Source organism: Sander lucioperca, chromosome 22 (genome assembly GCF_008315115.2).
Source record: "Sander lucioperca isolate FBNREF2018 chromosome 22, SLUC_FBN_1.2, whole genome shotgun sequence".
NCBI lineage: Eukaryota > Metazoa > Chordata > Actinopteri > Perciformes > Percidae > Sander > Sander lucioperca.
Genome location: NC_050194.1, coordinates 25,573,131 through 25,595,549, shown reverse-complemented (window position 1 = coordinate 25,595,549; position 22,419 = coordinate 25,573,131). Strand labels below are relative to the sequence as shown.

The window sequence follows — 22,419 nt, the reverse complement described above, 5'->3', positions numbered from 1 at the left end:
TTACCTTCTCATCCTTTTACGTTATGGATGTCAACGATCAAAGGCAATTAATATTTACAGCAGTATCATTTTCAAATTGGGCTTGGGGCAGATGCTTATCTCTCAGACGGATTAAGAATGGATGCAATAGTGACGTTGAGCAAAACTTTTCTCACTTTTGTAACACGGTTCAAAACTCTCCCTTCACTGAGACCCATAAAAACAGTTTGTCTACATACAGTATCTAAGTAATGAACTCAATGTTGTGGAGTTCCTGCTTTTACAGCAAGTATCCTGCTGATAGTAGTTAAAGAAAATACGTCTCCCAACATGGATGATAAGACAGAGACAAAGACAGTGAGAGGTCAATAAATGCGACAGTAGATGAGTTTTTGCTGTTATAATTCAAAAGAAAGGATGTTCTATGGGTCAAAAAAAATATTTTGTCATCTGTAGTGTGTTTTTTTGGCCAATTACTGTACACTTCACTTACAAACACATACACGCAGAGATAGGCACACATACTATACATGCAGAGAGACATCAAAATTGACATTGGCATGCATTTACATGCCAGACATCCTCCCTTAATCCTTTGGGTGGGACATTTCCGATGGCAAAACAAATGCATCCCTTCCAGTCATTCTTGCACCACAACACTGAAACGTCACATCCCTTTTTGAAAACAATCTGTTGTGGTTGTGTGCACATACTGTAACTGCTTGAGGTTGAGTTAATTTCGTGTTTGTCGCATTGTTTTTGAGGTTTTTGTGTTCCTGTGTGTCTTACAGCTGAAATCTTTCCACAACGAGCTGCTCACAGAGCTGGAGAAGAAGGTCGAGTTGGATGCACGCTACCTGAACGTGAGATTCCCGTTTTAATGAAGTTATATTCCATTTTCATTTCAATTTCAACTTTGTCTATAGTGTCAAATCATAAATGAAGTTATCTCAGGACACTTTAAAGATAGAGTAGGTCTAGACCACATTCTTTAATTTACAAAGACCAATGCCAAATGCGACAGCGGCAAGGAAAAACTTCCTGTTTAAGTGGCAGAAAACCCAGACAGAACCTGGCTCTTGGTGGGCGGCCATCCGCCACGACCAAAGACACTCAAGCAGGATCTATGCTTCTTGTATTTGTGCGTTGGTGTGTGCGTCGATCTTTTTGAGAGAATAGCAGGGCCGTGAGTGCGTGTGTGGTAGAGTGAGTGAGAGAGTGACGGTGATTAGCTTCAGAGCGAGTACCAACTCTAGAGTCATAGTGAAAGAAACAAAGTGTCTCCCGTGTGCTTTTTTTGACCACGTCGGAAATCTGCAGCAGGGAGAACCCGCAAATGGGTAGGGGGGAATGCAACGCTACCAAGCTGCGGCAAAACGGACCAATCACAGTTGTTGCGGTCTGCGTCGCCACAGGGTGTAGTTTAAAATGTGTGCACTTAGCTTAGCCTGGCTCCGCCCTCCTACGTACTTCCGCTCAATTTTCATTTTCCTTCAGTACTCCGTCTGGGTTTGCGGTATATTCTAGGGTTTTCTCCGGCCAAATCTTTACCGGTCCAATCAGTGAACAGAGGGAGTGGCAGCGGAGAAAGATGCGAGCGAAGCCATTCGGTCCGTTGTGGCAACGCTGCCGGAGCTCCATGTACCTACTTACCTACCCACGGCGTTGATTTAACGCAGAAGCAACACTTGGCCTTAAGTCCCACACCCTGACTAAGCTGGCATCAGTTTCACAAGCCTTTTGTGTACAGTGACAAACCACAGAGCTATTGCCCGACTCTGCAGCTCTACTGAGCCTATTAGCCTCTTTTAGCTAATTGTTTTAGTTTTACAGCTCATGTACTGCTGGAAATTATATAATTGTAGTTTTCTTTAAGCCTCCCTTGTCTTTCTCACCATTTCCAGCGAAGATAACTGTTGACACAATACAGTAACATGAGATATTTAAATTAGCTGATACATGGTTAAACCTCATTGGCTCTTACCAGTGTATCTCCGTTTGTACTTCGTCCACAGCAATCCCACCAATCAGTCCCAAAACGTCCCAGTTAGAGAGGAAATGACCTAAACATATTCTTTGTAAATCTTTACCATCATTCCCTGAAAGAACCAAGCAGACCTGCCTTGTTGCATGATTCAAGTTATCTTCAAAACTTTTGAGAAAAAGGGAAAAGGGATTTTGAGAACGGCAACACACAGAGTGGAAGGTGAGGGACAAATGAGGCTTTATCCTGGAAATGTGCTTTCATTGATCCAGACTACCCCGTACCTGACCCACCATGTGCTTGAGTGCAACACCATATTTAACCCTCATGTTTTCCTCGGGTCAAATTTGACCCGTTTTCAAAGTTTTTTTTATAACAGAAAATATGTGACGTCGAAATAAGCGCTGAAAATGTAAAAAGAACAACAACAAAAAACAACAAATGTTAGGAAAAGCAACAAAAACAATGAAGAAACTGTCAAAAAACACTGAAAGAAGACCTATAAAGTTTAGAAAAAGCACCAAAAACGTCCAAAAAGACACCTAAAACATTGGAAACGTAGGGGAAAAGCCATAAAAATGTTGAAAAAAGTGACCAAAACGTTGAAAAAAGCAACTTAAACAACAAAAGTTTTTTTTTTCCATGGTGTACTGGAAGACAACACAAGGGTTAACTCTGCTCCATGTCAGTTAGGCCCTCTCCGAGGAGTGAAGTTATGGGTAATACAGTATGAACCATGTTCTCCTAAATCATTCAACTCTTTCCCTAATTTCCCACCGGCTTTCATCCAAACCACTGCAGCAAGTTACATAAATCACTTCCCACTCTGCTCTGGGAATCATGACTCATTCTGTGAAAATGAGGAGTTTTGCAAGAAAATAAAAAATAGACAAATTAATTTATGGTGATCAGAAGTTTGGAATCAGTCCCAGAAACATTTCGTCATTTGAGACAGGGGATGCACCAGCACAATGAATGTCATTCTGATTATTACAGTCAAAACTTCTGTTGTATAACATGCAAATCAGCTACAGAGCCACTTAATGACCTCATCTTTTACATTACAAGCTGTTTGTCAGAGACTGTATATTGTACATACACAATCAGCACACATACTGTTAGTAGTGTTAGTTCTGTAGTTATGTTTGGCGCCAGTGGAAAACAAATGTGAAGTGTGCTACATTTTGGTGGGGAATGGAAAACCGATAAAACCGAGGATGAGAAAAAACATCATAATCACAAGGTACCATCCTCCTTCAGTTCTCCAGTCCCCATCCTGCACCAATCTGGGTATAAAACAGAAGGCGACCACGTGTCAGGGCAGTTTGCAATGAATGTACGTCATTGTCAAATATCATCTGTGGATGCTGACACATGCGAGCACTGCCCTGCTGACTTTGTGCTGCCCCCCTCAGGCTGCACTGAAGAAGTACCAGACGGAGCACAAGGGCAAAGGGGAGAGTTTGGAGAAGTGCCAGGCAGAGCTGAAAAAACTGCGCAGGAAGAGCCAGGGCAGCAAGCACCCGTCCAAGTACGGAGACAAGGAGATGCAGGTCAGTCTGTGTGTGTGTGTGTGTGTGTGTGTGTGTGTGTGTGTGTCTGTGTGTGTGCGTCTGTGTGTGTGAATTCATGAAACTGAATATGTCCTTAGATGTATGTAGGAGGCTGAATTATCAGATGTTTTGAATGATGCAGACTACAGTTCCTGGTGCTTCTACGGAGCAATGAAGAATATAACAGAAGTCTTAGCTCTGTGGCTCATAGACCATCCTCATGGCCAGCTGGAAGACCACGGTATAAAAAATGCATGACAATACTTTGAGGCCTTAAAAGTGAATTTGATGCTGAAGCTCCTTAAAGCTGCATTCTATCTGCATTCCAGCACGGGGCGACACGTGCAGTTGCAAAAGGAGGTCGGTTTCTGTAGAAGTCTATGAGAAAATGAGCCTACTTCTCACTTGATTTATTACCTCATTAAACATTTTTATAATGAGTTTATGGACTCAGTCACTAGTTTTCTTCAATACAGCATAATGTTCATTTTGTAAATTATGGTCACATTCATTTTAAAATGGACGACAAAGCAGGGGATGCTTTAGGGTGTTACTACACGCTGACCTGTAAATCAGTACAGAGGCTTCGCCATGCTAACCATGCCGTTGTGGACATTAAAATAGTTGTCCATGTTTTCATCTCTAACTTTGACCCCCTCACTGTGTGTTTTCACTTCAGCAAATTTAATTGGAACATTTGGTCGCCTGTAAATGTCTTGTTCAGCTTCTTGCCAACCAAGCTAGCTAGCTACCGCTAACGTTAGCTGGTAACTTAAGGGAAAGTCCGCCGTTTTTCAACCAGCTCTGTGTACTGCCGTACATACAGATAAATGGCACCAGTGCCCGGAGGTCTACGTTTACCTGCCAGTAAATCTCCACTGGATGACTCGCATCGTTGAAAATTGGAGACTTTCCCTCTTTTAGCGCTTAGCTTAGCGCCATTAAAACCATACACAAGACTGGCTTGGCCGCGTCATCCTTTCCAGCTCCTCCCTTTTGTCCAAATATGGTCACTTCTGGCTCAAAAATACCAAGATGGCTACGGCCAAATGCAAACTCCTGGCTTCAAAACGGCAATCCACAAACCAATAGTTGACGTCACCGATGCTACGGCCCTTATTTTTTACAGGTTTCTCATCATTCACTTTATTTTTATTTTGGCAAAGTCAGAACACAGACGTTTAGTGAACTCCAGGCCTGTAACAATTATTACATAATTGTCTAATAGTCAATATTTTCACGTTTGTTTAACCGTATTTTCTTTAGTTATGCCAAATTGTAATTAAACAAGTTTATTTATTAATATTATTGGTCGGACTATATATTTTTATTATTATTTCAGTTGTCAGTTGTTGGCACTTGACCCTAAACACGTTCATAGCAACAAAAATGACGAAGGGGGGGATATACAGTTAGTTTACTTTAGAGACTGGGAATTTGTGTTATTACATTATCTGGGTCACATAGCAGCGATATAACCAAAAGACGTATCCTGGAAATGCTTGCTCATGGGAAATTGTTGGGTCTCTGTAAATTACAGAGTGGGGTCTAGACCTACTCTATATATAAAGTGTCCTGAGATAACAACTGTTGTGATTTGACACTATAAATCAAATTGAATTGAATTGGAATTCAATTCAATGTCAAGAGACAATTATATTGTTAATCGCACTATTATTATTTCTGAGACAATTAATTGTACGGCAAAATTTGGATCGTCGATGCTAAGGCTATTATTTTTACAGTCTATTTTCATCATTCACTTATTTCTTATTCCAGCAAAGTCAGAACAGAGGCTTTTAGTGAACATCAACGCTGATTCTTCGGTGTAGCACATACTCTGCTCCTCTCCCTCCTCCTGAGAGGATTTGAGCTTCAGTGCGCCTGGTAATCTGTGACGTGCTGATGAGATGGGATGTGCTGAGCTGAATGGGATGCCCCCCGACTGGGCACAGGCAGTGTGGGTGCCAGTCTGCAAGGCTGAAACAATCCCACAGATTTAGTTTTGGAAGTTGAAAATACAAAAAAAACAGCTGACGTTTTTCAGCTAATCACAATTAAATGTATGGGGTATTCACAAATAAATCATGTGATTATGTGGTTTTAGACCTGACAAATTGCCACCTTGTCAGCAAGTGTGTATTATAAAAATATATTAAGGCTGTCAAAATGAACGCGATAATATCAAGTCAAAGCAAATTCCTTTTAATGGCGCTAATGTTTTGACGAATAGTAGGTTGCGTAGTTTGGGAAATCAGGAAATAGTTAGCAAAAAACAAACCTCCTTGAACAGAAATGGATAGAGAAAATGCTCTTTTGAATTGCAAGTTCAGTTTCAAAGCCCTTCCAGATGGTTCTCTTATGACAAGACTAAAGTTATTTGCATATACTGTCAATGTGAACTGAGTAATGTGGTAGAAATTCTAATACCTAGGTGAGATCTGAAATAAGGCTTCACTCAACAAAGTCTTTTAAGTATTTATTCTTTGCGCAAAGAAGGTTCATCAGGAGAGTCTGAGAGAATGAACAAAGTAGGGATCCACCGAATCCACATTTTGGGGTGCGGCCGAATGCCGAATCCACTGGTTAAGATTCTGCCGAATCTGAAACCGAATACCAAATCCTCCTCCCATCCTCAGTCCATGGTCTGGTTAACACAAGTTTTTAGCTGTGACTGTCCTTCCTTTGCCGTACCTGAAGTTGCTGCATTTTGGCTGCTGTCTGTAGATTCCTTCATCACAACTCGTATTCTTCCGGATGTTTCATACGCAAATGTTTTAAAGGGGCACTATGCAGTTTTGACCATTTCTTCGCTGTTTTCTCTCTTTTTGCTTGCAGGTTTCTCTATAGAGCTCCCCCTACAGGTTTCTCTATACAGGTTTCTCTATAGAGCCCCCCCCTACAGGTTTCTCTATAGAGTCCCCCCTACAGGTTTCTCTATAGAGCCCCCCCCTACAGGTTTCTCTATAGAGCCCCCCTACAGGTCTGTTTCTCTATAGAGCCCCCCTACAGGTTTCTCTATAGAGCCCCCCCTACAGGTTTCTCTATAGAGCCCCCCCTACAGGTTTCTCTATAGAGCCCCCCCTACAGGTTTCTCTATAGAGCTCCCCCTACAGCTTCAGAATAGATATTTGGCAGCTCCTATGTTTACTCGTGTCTGACTCCTCTCTCGGTCAGTCTCCCGTTTCCTCTTTCTCTGTTCCTCCGACAATGCTTTCCTAGCTTTCTGCTTCTTTTTAGCCGGCTTAGCCATGACAATAGTGTGAAAAACTCCCATCACTACGGTGTTTTTTCCCCTCACAGGCGCTAGGGGGGAAGCAAGACGACAACCATTCAACCCAAAAAAAGTCATATAACCATTCCAATGACCCAAGATGTTGAGTTAAGGTAAATTAAGCTAAAAAAAAACTGCATAGTTCCCCTTTAACAGCGGCGATGTGTGTTGTTTAGGGTCCTTGCCACCACGGGACAAATCAGTTCCATTTTCACTTCCTCACAGCCTACTGCATTGAACGCTCCACCTACGTAAACACCTTCCCGTAATCAACGGCGCTGTCATTACGTCGACCAGCGTGTAGTGCAAGCGTAGGGTTCGGTTCGGTAGAAAAAAATTCTAAGGTGCGGCAGAAACCGAACCCCATCAAAAAGCCCAATATTTGGCCGAATCCAAAGCCAAATCCTGGATTCGGTGCATCCCTAGAACAAAGAGTCTTGGAGAATCACTCGCTTATTAACCCTCTAACAAGCTGACGGCAAGAGGGAGGGGGTAAAATGAACAGCCCTTCTGACGATCAGTCCATCTGACCTCTGACCTCCAAATCTGGGACTGAAATGGGAGGTAGAGAAAAGCTCTGCACTCTAGAAAAAAGTTAGGCTATCAGAGTCCATACATCAAAACAGAGGTGAAGAGTGGTGGTATGAGTGATATGTTAAAAGACAAATATATGATTTTCCATTACAGTAATCACCGGAGTACGCCAAGTCTCAGATACCACTTGAGCTTTAAAAACTTGAAAAATATCTCTTTTTAAAGTACATTCAGAATCGATAAATAAATCGATTTGAATGATATTGAACAAAATAACATGACAATATATATTTAAAACGCAGTATTCAATTCTGACCACATTTACTTTGTAACCTTTCGTGCTTCCAAAACGTTTAAATCGATTTCATTAGCGGCTGCACTTTAATCTTTATTACATAACATTTGTTTATGATATCTCAGGCAGGCGAATAGGTCGAGTTGAGCGAGACACATTTGTCTCATGTTCAGGTAACTGCTTGAGCGGAGGCGTGTGGCAGACTCTGTCTCTGTGCCCTCGTCAGTAGGTGTTCTGGTGACACACGGAGCCCTCTTACACAACCTGCGCAGGAGACGCTGCTGCGATGTGATGTCTCTCCAATCAGCTGCTGCTCAGCGCGATGAGACGCTGAGCGAGAGAGACGAGGGAGACAAAGGAGAGAATGATGAGGAGTTATGTGTGTGTGCATATGTGTGTGGTGCGGTGTGACAGTAATGGGCTTTAATCTGGATGGCAATGACAAAAACCAAATTGATTTTAGTCCAATTTTGAACCTGAAACGTTCAGTATGTCAACAGCTGAATGGTCTGCTGACTCACGCAAGTTCTTCTCGCCTTCAGCGGGTTCCTATGTGGGGCAACAGGACAAATACCTCAGTTATCTGCGATAGGCTCAATCTGTGGCTGATTACATTTCTGCCTTGTCAGCACTTCAGGTGTCGAAAGTGAATAATTGAGCTTACAATGGAACGGGGAATATGAGGCACGGGGAATATGAAGGCTTTGACCGCTGGTGTCGTACTCTGCAGAAATGCACTTACCTGCTGCTCCACTGTGGCCCTTCAACAGACATAAGATAGGAATACAGTAGGGGATAGAAAGAAAGGCTTTTCACTTCAATTTAGGACATTTATTTAGCCCCAGGGTGCAACTTGCAGAAGCTCGTAGAGTAGTACAGTAACACAATATAGAAATGTTTCTTTAAAGAAATGCAAGGCTGAGCTGTATTGTTTACAGGCTGATTGACAAGGTAAAGACATTGGGAAAGAATAATCTTAAGCAATATCTTTCAAATTCTAATGAATTTATGAGTCTCAAGCTGATCAGATGCCAGCTGAATGGTTATGGGTTAGGAATCTCATAATGTTATTTTGTCAAAATTGGATAAAAGTAAAATTACAGCCTTAATAAAAACTAATTTTAACAAAATAAAAAAGCCTCACAGGATAGAGTCAAAATCTGGATCATTTCGAAACGACTTATAGGCAAGTCATCAAACAAGCAAAAAAAAGAAACGGATAAAATGTAGTATTAAACACTTTAGTAAAAACAGTAAGAGCCATATCATATATTGGCTTCCAAACCACTGTATGGTTTTATCTCATCATGGCAGTACAGGTTAAAGGTCCAGTGTGTAACGTGTTTAGTTGTTCATTATCAAAATCTGTGTTGTCCGTTCACAAACTTGTCCTTTTTCATGAATATTTACCACCACCATCAATTCCAAGTATTCCTTTTGGCTTGACATTTTACATTTTTGTTTGCATAAACTGGGGTAGACGCTCCATATTCATGCTCCATCTTGAAATACGTTATCCGGTAAGGGACATACAGGACATACTGCTCCGCCTTTCATGTTTTCTCTGTCACATGATAAACTCACAGGTGCTGCTAATGCTGCTAATGGGTATCATAGCTTCCCGGCCGCGGCAAGTTTGAAGAAGGAAACATGGAGGACCACATGTATTCAAAATCAAAATTTCAGGAACAGGAGTCTTCTTCTTCGCCCAGAAAAAGAAAAAGGATGTTGAAAAGAGCAAGAGACCGGCTTTTTGAAGAGTGAAGGCTACCGTAGCTGTAATACGTACTTTGAACTGCGTGGTGCGAGAGAGTTGATTGCGATATATTATCTCAACGCTAGATGGGAGAAATTCCTACACATTGGACCTTTAAGGGCTGTTCCAAAGGCCGAGGCAGTCGCCCCACACCGCTCCGCCGGAGCAGCAGGGGAGGGGATTATTGTGTAATTGTTGGTGTTGCCTTAATGGACGGCTGGTGGAGCGTGAAAGGGGCGGCCCGGGCCGGTCGGTACAAAAATCAATACGTGGAGCGATGAGGAACAACAGCACAGGAACTGCAGTTACTCTGGGCTTTAACAGCTTATCGGGTGTGAAAGACCCAGGCTCAGCTGAGATACCAGGCTGTCGTTTCATCAATCAAATTCAATCACATTTTATTTAAAGTGTCAAATCACCATTAGTTTAAGGCACTTTACAATGAAAGGAACACAGTAGAGGTGTTGAAATTAATCAAATAATCCATGCATCGAATCGTGGACATGGACGATGCTGCATCAATAATCGGCCGGGCCATAATCGATTATTTCTGTTTACAATTTAATGTAGGCCTAACAACATTTCTGTTTACATATTCTGTTATGTTTTGCACATTCAGGAAGTGCCATGTGCTCAATGCTGTAGTTTTATGTGTCCAATTTATTTAGTATTAGAGCACTGCAGAATGTTTGGTTTTTGAAGCTTGAAAAGCTATGAATTAAATATCCTATATGGCTCTAATAGAAAAATGTATTTGACCAATCGTGACGCATCGAGATATCAAATCGAATCGCTGACATTATAATCGTAATCGAATCGGGAGATCAGTGAAGATTTACACCTCTAGAACACGGAAATAACAGACTGCATCATTACAATTGAACAGCATAAAATCAGTAATAATAAACATTACAAAACCAGAAACGTAAGAGAAAGGATGAAAAAGTTTTGTTTGTACAAGACGCAGAAAGGAAGGTGTGTTATGGTTGGCTGTAGTAATGAGTAGGGGCGGGGTTTCAATCTAGATTTAAAAATGTCGTATGTAGTGGGAGGCCAGTCCCCAGATGAGGGGCCCGGTAGGAGAATGTTTCATAACCAGCTGATTTTTAGTTTACTAGGGGAAAGACCGGGAGACCAGCATCAAGGGAGCGGAGAGTGCGTGGCAGTGTATATGACTCAGATAAATAAGGTGGTGTGAGTCCTAGTCTCGCTTTACCAGACCTTCCTCCACAGCGCTGCGGAGGAAGGTCTGGCTAGTCACGCAGCACTCCGGGATGGGAGAGAAACGTGCTCTGGTTTATTGGCATTTCTTTAAACCAATCACAATCATCTTGGGCGGCGCTAAGCGCCGGACAGAGCCACAGTGCCTCTGCAAAATAGCCTCCGGAAGGAACTTGTTTCGGTGGAACATGTGTATGTTCAAAAATAGTTTTAGTCATGCAACAGAAAACCCAGATTGGACAGATAGTCTAGCGAGCTGTCTGGATTTACCCTGCAGAGATCTGAGGAGCAGTTAACCATAGTCCTCACAAATCCACCGGAGTTTAGAACGCCAACACAAAGGAAGAGGAAGGTAACGGACATCCGGCCAAAAAGAGGGAGATCCTGCAGAATTGCCGGAGCAATCACGGAAGTGGAATGTCGTGGATATAGACTATGTGAGTCTGTGCAGGGCCTTATATGTTAAAAGAAAAACCTTAAAATCAGCTCTAGCTTGCACTGGGAGCCAGTGAAGAGAGGCCAGAACGGGTGTAATGTGATCATATTTTCAAGTTTTTGTCAGGATTCTGGTTCATCTCCTGTGATGAACTGATGAAAATTGAACATCTCACTAATATGAATATTAGAGACCAGAGTGCGTGCATGTGTGTACATTAATAATGCGTTTATGTATGCGTGTGTGTGTGTGTGTGTGTGTGTGTGTGTGTGTGTGTGTGTGTGTGTGTGTGTGTGTGTGTGTGTATAATACCTCCAGCAAGAAGGTTATTTCTTTTATTCCTGTTGGTCTGTTTGCTAGTCAAGTCATCTTTATTTATGTAGCACATTTAAAACAACCAAATTTGACCCAAAGTGCTTTCCAGTCCAGGCAGATGGGTTTGGATGTAACACAAAACAGCTGACATCATAAAACCAAAGTCGAGTAATGAAATAGGAATAAAATCGATAGTTAGCTCGGTATCTCACAGTCTTGATATCTGGTAGAAGTTCAGATGGGGCAAGGAACAAAGGATTTGATTCTGGTGAAGATCCTGACATTTTTAAAGAAGATTTCAGAGTTAATGGAAGAAATATGTGAAATATCCCTTCAGCGTTTAGTTTTTTCATGCAGACTTTTATCCAGACTTGTGTTGTTGTGCCAGAGTTACTAATTAAGCCTTTAACAATCAAAATAATGTATTATAAATTGAAGCAATGTGCAGCCTTGGCAAAGCTATGCACTCTGAGTACTGTCTAGTTTGTGCATGTGTGTGTTAGATTAGATTAGATTCAACTTTATTGTCATTGTATTGAGTACAAGTACAAAGACAACGAAATGCAGTTTGCGTCTAACCAGAAGTGCAATAAAAAAGCAGACAAGTGCAGTGTGATATACAAGTATAGACAGGTGGTGCATAGACAGGATAAGAAATATACTGCAGTGTTATAAGAGCAGAATAAATATGGCTATGTAATATGAACAGTGTATGAACAACATGTACAGATATGTGCAATGTAGTAGCAGTGACATTATAATAGTAGTACGAATAATAGATATATGCAGTGTATTAGCAGAATATATAATAAGAAAAACAGAATAAATATGGATATTCTGATGAACCATATAGACAGATATGTACAGCTATGTGCAGTGTGGTAACATAAGAGTAGTAAGAATAAGTGTATATGCAGGATGAATAGTATGAAGAGCAGTAGAATATGGCTACGTTGTGTGTGTTATGGATAAATCGATCAGTTGTCAACTGTTAACCAAATTAATCGCCAACTATTTGGATAATCGATTAATCGGTTTGATAATGTTCTAGTTTCTTCTCTCCTCTGTGACAGTAAATGAATATCTTTGAGCTGTGGACAAAACAAGACCTTTGAGGACGTCCTCTTGGGCTTTGGGAAAGACTGATCCACATTTTTCGCCATTTTCTGACATTTTAGAGACCAAACCACTAATCCATTATTCAAGAAATTTATAGACAATGAAAATAACCCTTAGTTGCAGCCCTAGCTGTGGACCTCCAGAGTAGCATGTGAATGTACTGAGGGAGCTAGTTTGTTTAGGTAGCCAGATTCTTGCAGATTCAGGCCTGTGGAAACTTCTTCAGGAGATATTTCCCAGTGGGAAACGTTGCAACTGATATTAACACCTTACTACATAATTTAGTGGTTGCCAACACACGAGTGCAGAGTGGTGACACCAATCTAGGCACACAATTATCATCCCATCATGAAAAGGAAGCCATGATTAAAGTGCATCATATTGGCCCTCATGGGAACCAGGTCTTGGCAGGAACACCAATGCCCTGCACTGTTAGGCTTACAGCCAAAAATAAGAAGACAGGGTTGCCTTTTTGAACATAATATAAATATATATATATATATATATATATTTTTTTTTTTTTTTTTTTTTTGTCTGGTTACTTAAGACAGATACTATGTTTGTGCAAAGCCTGAAAGCTTGCCTGTGTGGATGGGTTGTTGCTTAGACATTATGAGGTATAATGCGAAGCAATAGCTCATTGATGCCTTTTGGAGCAGCAAGAAAAAAGAACCCATCACAGTATAAAGTCATTGCCGTTCACTCCCGCTCATAAATTGATGTTGGTATTAAAACTGTAGGGGATGGGAAGTCACCCGTTTACAACGGTGTCCCTCAGGGGGCCATGAAGCACTGAGCTGCTGCCGATATACAGTCTGATAAATCTCCTGGGACGTTTGTGACTGAAGCGTTCTTGGTAGAAATGGGTAGTTTGTGGCTTTAGATGATTGACTTCCACTGCATCATGTCCTGCAGACATTTTTAGTTTTTCTGTGATAAGAAAAAAATTGGGATTACATTAGCCATCATGATTAGTGCTTAAACAGTCAGTCAATCGACTGTTAGTCGATTGGCACAACAGCATGAACTAAGTCATCGTTAATTTAGTCAAGTTAAGGGGTCCTGGGACAATGACAAAATAAACATGAAATAATGCTTATTTTTCGACATTTTCCTCTAATCTTTGTTACTTTCTGCATCGTTTCCCTCTTTAAGCCTCTGAAAATGTTTCCAATTTCAAATTAAACCTAAGAAGGAAAATAAACACATGATGATGAAATGCTTAGAGCTCACAGACTCCCAACGTGAAGATTTTGCATCATTATTACAGTGTCACAAGCAGAAATAGGCTGGCTACCACCAGTTTAAGCCAGTTATCAAGCTTAACTCACCAAACATGTTCTTGTTCCAGCTTCCGAAATGTGAGGATTTGCTGCTTTTCCCTGTTATATATAATTTAAAACGGAATATCTTCAACTTTTGGACAAAAACAAGCCATTCAAGCAACCAAGTCATCACCTCATCAGACTAAAGGATTATTTGGTAAACGATTAATTAAAAGATTAAACATTATTGAAAATAATCATTGCTTGCAGCCCAGATTATGATTCATACCTGTGGCCATTGAAGGAGATATTTCCCAGTGGGAAGCAACATTGCAACACACTAACACATAACTGCATTATTTTGTGGTTCCCAACACGCGAGTGCAGAGTAGTAACACCAATCTTAACACACAATTATCATCCCATCACGAGAAAGAAGCCATGGTCAATGGAAGGGAAAGTGGGAATTCCCTTCCTTGTGTGAAATGTGTGAAAACAGTTTCCACCTGCCTAGTTGGGTTTTCTGGTTTCTGATGTTTTTTTTTAAACGGGATGAGATCAGAGGAGAAGTTCACACGTCATGAGATGAGAGCTGTGTTTGTGTACCAAAGAGAACAATAAGAAGGGATGAGATGATTCACTCAGGAGCACAAATATATACCTCAGGGTGACACTAGAGGAAAAGTCAGGAGGTCACCTAAGTCATTAGGATTTATTCTCTGGGGATATTTCAGTCTAGACCAAAGTGGTGGACATATTGACTGCTCTCCATTGACTTGTATTGTGTGAAGGTGCCTCCTTGTCAATTTCGTCTGCTAGCAAACAACCGAAAAATGCCTAAAAGCTGCTGTGTGGTGATATTCACTACCAACAGGGTAAACAACCTATGACTTAAGTTTTTATAAGCTGCCGACCCAAAAAACTTCTTTTCCTAAACCCAACCGTCCCGTTGTTGTCCCGTGTCCCGTTATTGTTTTCCTAAACCCAACCATTTATTGTTTTCCTAACCCCAACCATCCCGTTCTTCTTTTCCTAAACCCAGCTGTGGGCCCATCATGGAATTTTTTGCGATTCTGTGAAACTGCCACAGATTTTGAGTTAAGGGGCCGTGTTCATTTCACGGCCGTGTTCATTTTTCTGTGAGATCAGGTTGCAGCGATCCTGACACTAAGCTTCCTCCACAGCGCTGTGGAGGAGGGTCTGGCGAGTCCACACAGCATTCCAGGCTGAGAGAAAAACGTGCTCTGGTTTATTGGCATTTCTTTAAACCAATCACAACCGTCTTGGGTGGCGCTGTTGCTCCGGATGCTAAATAGCCTCAGGATGGAACTTGTTTTGGTGGACCATGTGTATGTTTTAGTCGTGCAACAGAAAACACAGATACTATTGTCCAACGTTACGTTTGCTGCAAGCATTTTGTTACCAAGTCAAGTATCCAAATGGCAGTTTTAGCCTAACTGTAGTATGTCTGTAAGTTAAGCTAACACATGTAACGTCGAACATAATGTTAACTTACTGTCAGGATCCCACAGTCTCTCCATTCTCTCTGCTCATTCCTCACGGCTGTATCCTCTTTTGTCTTCATAAAAGCTCAGTATTTCAGTTCGGTAGCTTATATAAACTTGGGTTATTTACCCTATTGGTAGTGAATATCACCACACAGCAGATTTTAGACATTTTTCTGTTGTTTGCTATCAGACGAAATTGTTGAGGAGGAAAACCTTCACGCAATACAAGTCAATGGAGAGCGGAGAGTTGTTTTCCCCTCAGGTGGGGGGCGGGACTTAAATGCGCTCTGTCTCTATGGCTAAAAATATTCCATCTGCTGTAAAGTATAGTAGATTATTAATCTGTTCGTTCCAAACAACAGTGGCAGACGTGATAGACAGTTTTTCCAATCACCTGCCAGGTATTTTTTGAAAGGGCCTGCCCTTTCCCAATGACGGCTTCTCAGATGGTTTTGTGTTAAACTATCTGGCGCGTCGGGTTAGTTTATCCTCAAAAAAAGTTTCAGTCACATTTTAAGTTTCTGTCCAAAGTGATATCTGACTGCAGCTGATCTGACTCAAAAACATGCTTACTGTATGTAAATTATGAATGGCATCACGCCAAAAACACCAACATCAATTCCATACTGAGATCCACTTTTTACTTCTGACAGGCAGCTTTGAAGCCAGTTAACACAACTATCTGTTTCTACTTTCAGCCTTTTATCAGTTTCTGTTTTCCTTTCATGTCAGCGTGATACAGAGAAGAGAAGTTTGTCAGTTGGAGATGAGGAAAATCAAAAAGGTCTGAAACGATTTGAGCAGTGCAGGTATTCTTTTAGCTCTGTACCAGTCATATATATCGTCATCACACTGTGTTTAATATCCCTCTGGTGAGACTTACAGATAACCTGTCATGTCACGCATGACAGGTTCATACAGTCTGTTACAGTCCACAGTTTTAGCTACCCTAGTCGTCAACATGTTTAATGGCAGAGTTTTTGCACCAGTGGTTCAGATCATCTTTAATGTGAAATAAGTCAATAAATATCGGACACACAACCACACACTCACCCTCCCAGCACACGTCTTAAATGCTGATTGTGCTCACTGTCAGCAGAAACCAGGAGCAGCTTTTGGCCAGATTTATATTTTGTGCAAACAGGGAGCTTTAGGCGAAGAGCGGCTGATTGGCAGCAGCATTAAAGGCCGGTTGGAATCTAATTAGGGCTCTGTATCTGAGAGCGATCGCTTGTGTACACCGCATACAGCAGGCCTGATGTACTCAAACTACTTAAATAATGGAAAAGGAACTTGGCTGTGGTGGATTAATGTACTTTAATGTATATCTTAGTAGTACTCTCCAGGCATCTGTTATAAAACTGTGCTGTGCCCAGCCTAGAGCACTAAAACATTTCACGTCATACATACTTATTACTTACATACTGTAACTGTCACTTCTTTGCCTCCTGTGCAAATTCAGCAGAGATATTGACAACAAATTGTTTATATTTGATCTTTCTGCAATCTGGGACCCTATGGTGCCTCCCGGGGGGGGGTGCACGAGTTGTGCAACAACTACTCTTGTGCTTTCTACTTTCTACTTGTACCCATATATGGTGTTTAGTTTCCTTGTCAGAGCTCACAAGGTATTTCAGCAAGGGCGTAGGTTTGGTATAAAATTCTCTCATACAAGGCTGCTCAGTTAGTAAACCACTGAAAACATTGACGTATAAAAAAAGTGACAACGTGGACTTAATATCCCAAAACCAATCATATTTTTTGAGGGGGACAAATCTACCTCTTCTAAACAGAAGAAATCTATGCCTATGTAATTTAGGAAGGTTGTATAATCATAAGAATTCAGAACATGCTTGAACGTCTGGGTAAACCACCTATTGTTTTCCACCCCATGTCACTGTCAGTCACTCTCTAGTGATTGACAGCTCCCTCGCGGCCCCCCTGTCCTCCGCCTGCTGGTCTGAATCTGATCAACATGGTCAATGCTGGGTGTTTTTTCTACCTGAAAGCCTCTCCACCTCCGCCATTTGCATGACTCATAAGTGGCCTTCATCTTCCTCTGCCACTTGTCACTGTTTCATATCTCACTGTGGGTGATCAGTGTACATTCAGCCATAGTGCGCCCACATAAAGGACCTCGTTAAGCTCTTAGAAATTGTTCTTTTTTTCTGCCAAATGGCCGTATTCTAGCAGATTATTGCCTTTAACGTCTCTTCCGGTTGCGTTTTGATTTAATGCCTGTAAGGGTCAGACACTGGAGGATCAGAGACAAAGAGAGATTCGAGGTGTGACGCAGTGGCTCCTCCATGTGGCACATCAGTACACAAACAACGTTTCCCACCACAGAAACCTACTTGGGACACAGAAGGGAAACTGTAATGTGATGATTATGAATATTCCCCTAAATCATAGGTCAAAACTGGGAAATGCAAAATGCCAATTGCTCTCATTCCTCCAGAAACGTATAAAGGAATGTCTCAGCTGATAAATTACAGTGATCAAATGTTATTTTTGTACACCTTTCCCTCTTTAAATCCAATACTGTAAGATAGTTTGCATATATGTAACCACTGTTACTTCTTAAAAGCTTGATTCAAAAGAAAAACGACAAATTTGTACACTACCGGTCAAAAGTTTGGGGTCACTTAGAAATGTCCATTCCACTCCATTCCAGACAGAATACCAGCTGAGATCAGTTGCATTGTTTTTTTAATCAGGGCAGCAGTTTTCAGATTACATTATGGCTTACATAATTGCAAAAGGGTTCTCGACTGTTGTAGACAGAAGTGGCTGAAGAAACGCTTGAAATCCATGCTTTTTGGTCTAAACGTTATACCCAAATTAAAAGTGGTACAGCTCCCATATACTTTGACACTCTGGGGTGTGCCTGATATCATTGGAAAGGTGACTGATGTGGGTGTGTTTGTGTATTTGAGAAGTGTTGTATTTTGTAGTTTTTTGGCATTTTTCTTTGCACTTTTCAAATGGAAATAAAAAAACGCACAGACATATCTGTAGAAAAAAAAATCATATGTAAGCTGGAGTAAGCTGAGACATGTGGCTATGGCCTTGTGTTGTCTGTCACCTGTCAGATGTGTTTACAGCAGTGTATACTAATCATTTTACAGATGTATGACTTGGACGGAAATAAAAAACCTCCATTCTAGCCTCTGTAATAGAGGAGACACACCAAGCCGATAATCGGCCGTTGGACCGTCTGGCGAGGTCCGTGACTCGAGTCTGTTCGGTGTGTCCCGTGCCGTCGTCCGTCCGAGGAGCCGTCGGCATTCATTTGGGCCGACCCGACATGTTCAGTCGGGGACAGGGCAGTCGGGACTCACCCGGAAATGGGGAGCGGATGAGCCTCTCAAAATCTGACGAAAATCTTTTAAACTGACCTTTGTTGATCTGAAATGAAGACAGATTCAGCAACTGCACGGCCTATTTCTCTCTTAAAATGTTTTCAGAAACACGTTTCGGTGAACTATTTTAGTCCAATATGAGATCGTATTCTGAACAAGCCATGACAGTCTGGCTGTGAATTTCCGGAGAAAAAAGAACCACGTGACGCGTTTGTCCAATCAGCTGCCAGTTTTCATTTTCTGGGAAACAATCGGACTGTTAATGGAAACAATACAGAGCAGCGCTGCCTGCTGCTATGGAGACGTATTACGTTTTGCGCACGCGTTTGCGAACGCCTTTTCTGCCGACGGTCGGCCGTCTTTTTGGTGTGTCACCACCTTAACTCTGTGTCAGTAAGGCCTAGAATCACCCTCAAGTTTTTGTAACAAAAACCCCTGTGTTGAGTCATTTGGTTAACAAATTAACCCGTAATGAACATTCCTTTTTAAAGTGTTATTTTCTTAAAATAAGTGAAACCAGCTCTGCGGATTATTACAACCAAGGGAATAACATCATCAAAGCCACTACAGAGAACTGAGCACCTGAGCCTGTTAATGCTGTTCTCTACGCATTAGTGCATGAGACCGACATTATAAGCCCTTTGAAAACCGTGATATATTTATGTCCCCACATCTATATCTATAGATGATCTTTTAATTAAACCTCTCCGCCTGCACAGCACCACGGTCCCATTTGAATTACCACACAAAGGGTGGATTTATGTCCAATGACAAGTCAGTTCATTGACGCTTTTTATGTCCCTCCAACATGGCATATGAAGAAAAACTGATTTTGCTGAATGTGCTTTAACTCCATTATATTTGAGGATAAAGGCACCATCTGTGATCTGAATTGAAACAGAAGGATACCGTAGACCAGTATTGTAGTACTCAAGATCGGAATTGGTCTCAAGACCACTTTTTGAAGGTCTTGTCTCGGAATCGACCACATTTTTTTCTCAGTCTTGTTTTGAGCTGGGATAGTCTATATCCACGACGTTCAACTTCCGGGATTGGTCTGGTGCCGCCGGAAATTCTGCCGGATGTCACTCTTTTTGGCCGGATGTCCGTCCCCTTCCTCTTCCTTTGTGTTGGCGTTCTAAACTCTGGTGGATTTCTGAGGACTATGGTTAACTGCTCCTCAGATCTCTGCAGGGTAAATCCAGACAGCTAGCTAGACTATCTGTCCAATCTGAGTTTTCTGTTGCACGACTAAAACAACCTTTGAACATACACGTTCCACCAAAACAAGTTCCTTCCTAAGAATATTTTGCAGCGGCACCGTAGCTCCATCAGGCACTTAGCGCCGCCCAAGATGATTGTGATTGGTTTAAAGAAATACCAATAAACCAGAGCACAGCGCTGTGTGGAGGAAGGTCTGGCAATGCGAGACTAGGGCTCGGATAAAAAGGATTTTATTTCAAGACCACAACTGCAGGGATATCTCTAAACTGCCTGTGCATTGTCTGATTTATGTGTTAACATCATTTCTGTGATTGGATGTAAAACTTCCTGCTTCAAATGTAACCAATAACTTGACTCATTTCTAATTTGAAATGTGTTACTGTTATCCCGCTCTCCCCGCCCCCCTTAACACATACTCCCAAGAAAGAGAATGCGGGAGACAGCAGAAGCTCTGGCTGTCTGGGAGTTGTCATCCAAATTGACAAATACAATTTGGCTACCTTTAGTTGTTTTCTGTGGGTGTTTTTTTATGGGAATGTGGATCTTTCAGAACAGTTTGAGGAGTGCCTATGGTTAGCATTTCCAAATGCACAGCGATTTGACTTTCAAAGCACAATTTGTCTGCTTTTTATATGTCATGTTTGTGGTGCATGATGCCTGATTTAGTTTAAAACTGCAGAGTCCATTCATTAAAAGCCATTAAAATACTGTCCATCATCTGCTGAAGTCATTCAAAGCCTCAATTGTGGAGGGTTTGATTCACCCAATTTACACTATGGAATTTAGTTTGTGGTTCTCAAAGGTCTCGAGATTATCTAGAGTAATCGGGACATAGTTCATAGGAAGATATGTTACTGTTGAATGTTTTAAATGTCATTTTACAGTGATTTGCGAGCCACAAACGGAAATTAAATTCCATCCTCATTTGATGTCATTTTGGTTCATTAATGCTCAGAGAAAGTAGAAGTTGCCCCTAAACTCTTACGCTTTTGTGACACTCTACTCTCAAATCTTGTATTTTCAACCCTATCCCAACAGTAAGTAAATTTAAATGTATTTATACAGCACATGTTATGGTGTCATGCAGTGTGGGACTCGCACTGGTCTGGTCTGACTCGGTCTCAACCCCTCAAAGTCTTGGTCTTGCCTCGATCTCAATACACTCTGTTCTTGGTGATGACTTGGTTTCGGTTTAGGTGGTTTTGACTACAACACCGGGATAGACCCATAAACAAATAAAGGAATGGAACCTTCGTCAGGTCTTCAAAACAATGGACCAACACTGAAAAAGACGTAATCTACATCATGAACATTTATATTTTAAGTAATGCTGTTAAAGATCTGTTTCCATTAGAAACGTGTGAATACACAGTAGCAAAACTATCTAAAGTTTAAATTTACATAGTCTTTATTACAACGTTTTTAAAGGAGCCATGCTCATAATGTCGTTCATGATTTACACATTTCTGTGTTTTGCTGAATGACAATAAAAGGAATGTTGAATTACCAGTTATCAAAAACAAACCAAGCTGGTGTTCCATCTTTATCTTAGTTGTTAAGATATCTGTGATTTATATAGTGCGAAATAATTACAGATAGGCCCTTTAAATACATGTCATTAGTTTGTTGTTTAGGCAGAGACGTGTAATAATGAATGCATGAATTTAATTTTTTTCCTAATTAGCACCTCTGGTTATGATTAATATGTGATGTGATTACAGCACAGCGTTGGGTAACTTAAGTCCCTCGTTTAAATTCATATCTCGCCACAGCACAGCATTTGTTAACTTAAGTCCCTCATTTAAATTCATATCTCGCCACCACCAGTTGGTTTTCTTCATCTCGTCTTTAGCCTTTAACAGAACTGGTGTCAGCTGGACCAGCCAGGCACACATGACAGTGCGTAGGCTGCTTACTTTCTCTGCAAAACAACCCAGCCACGGTCATTAACACCTCAGAGCTGTCTGGCACTCAGAGAAGGTTGTTTCACATTATTCGACACCGTGGGAATCTTCAAACACTTTCAGTTACATAAGTAAACCTGAGGACCGAGTGGGGTTCACAACACTCTGCCTTTTGTGTTTGTGCGTGTCTAGTGTCAAGGTGATGCTAGATGTGGATGACTGGTTCCACTTGTTTGATGGAGAGGAGATGTCCTGTACCTTAATTCAAACACTTAGAGGACTCTGTGGGCTGAGTCCTTGAAGGAGTGGAAGGTGAAATGGGTTTAAAAGTCAGATGCAGCAGAAGGGTGAGCAAGTTAGTGCATCTGAACTTTTAAACCCATTTCACCTTCCACTCGTTCAACGACTCAGCCCACAGAGTCCTCAAAGTTCAGGTTCATTAATGCTCAGAGAAAGTAGAAGTTGCCCCTAAACTCTTACACTTTTGTGACACTCTTGTATTTTCAACCCTATCCCAACAGTAAGTAAAGTAAAATGTATTTATATAGCATTTATTACAGACAGTCACAAAGTGCTTTGCAGGTCAAATAAGTAATACATTTAAAACCCATCGATACCCAATAAAAATCACAAGGAATTACAATAAATAACAAAGGCAGGGAACATTAACATAGTACTACAATCAACAAT

The 22,419-nt window shown here is 41.3% G+C and overlaps 1 protein-coding gene across 7 annotated transcripts in view; it reads left to right on the top strand.

Annotated features, from left to right (window-relative positions):
- Window positions 1–22,419, top strand: part of baiap2b (BAR/IMD domain containing adaptor protein 2b) — a 102,466-nt gene that overhangs the window by 54,767 nt on the left and 25,280 nt on the right. For all 7 annotated transcript variants that reach the window (XM_031314839.2, XM_031314837.2, XM_031314834.2 and 4 more), the window contains 2 exons: window positions 771–842; window positions 3,379–3,516. In XM_031314839.2, the coding sequence (XP_031170699.1) occupies window positions 771–842; window positions 3,379–3,516 (210 nt within the window). The remainder of the gene's footprint in view (window positions 1–770; window positions 843–3,378; window positions 3,517–22,419) is intronic.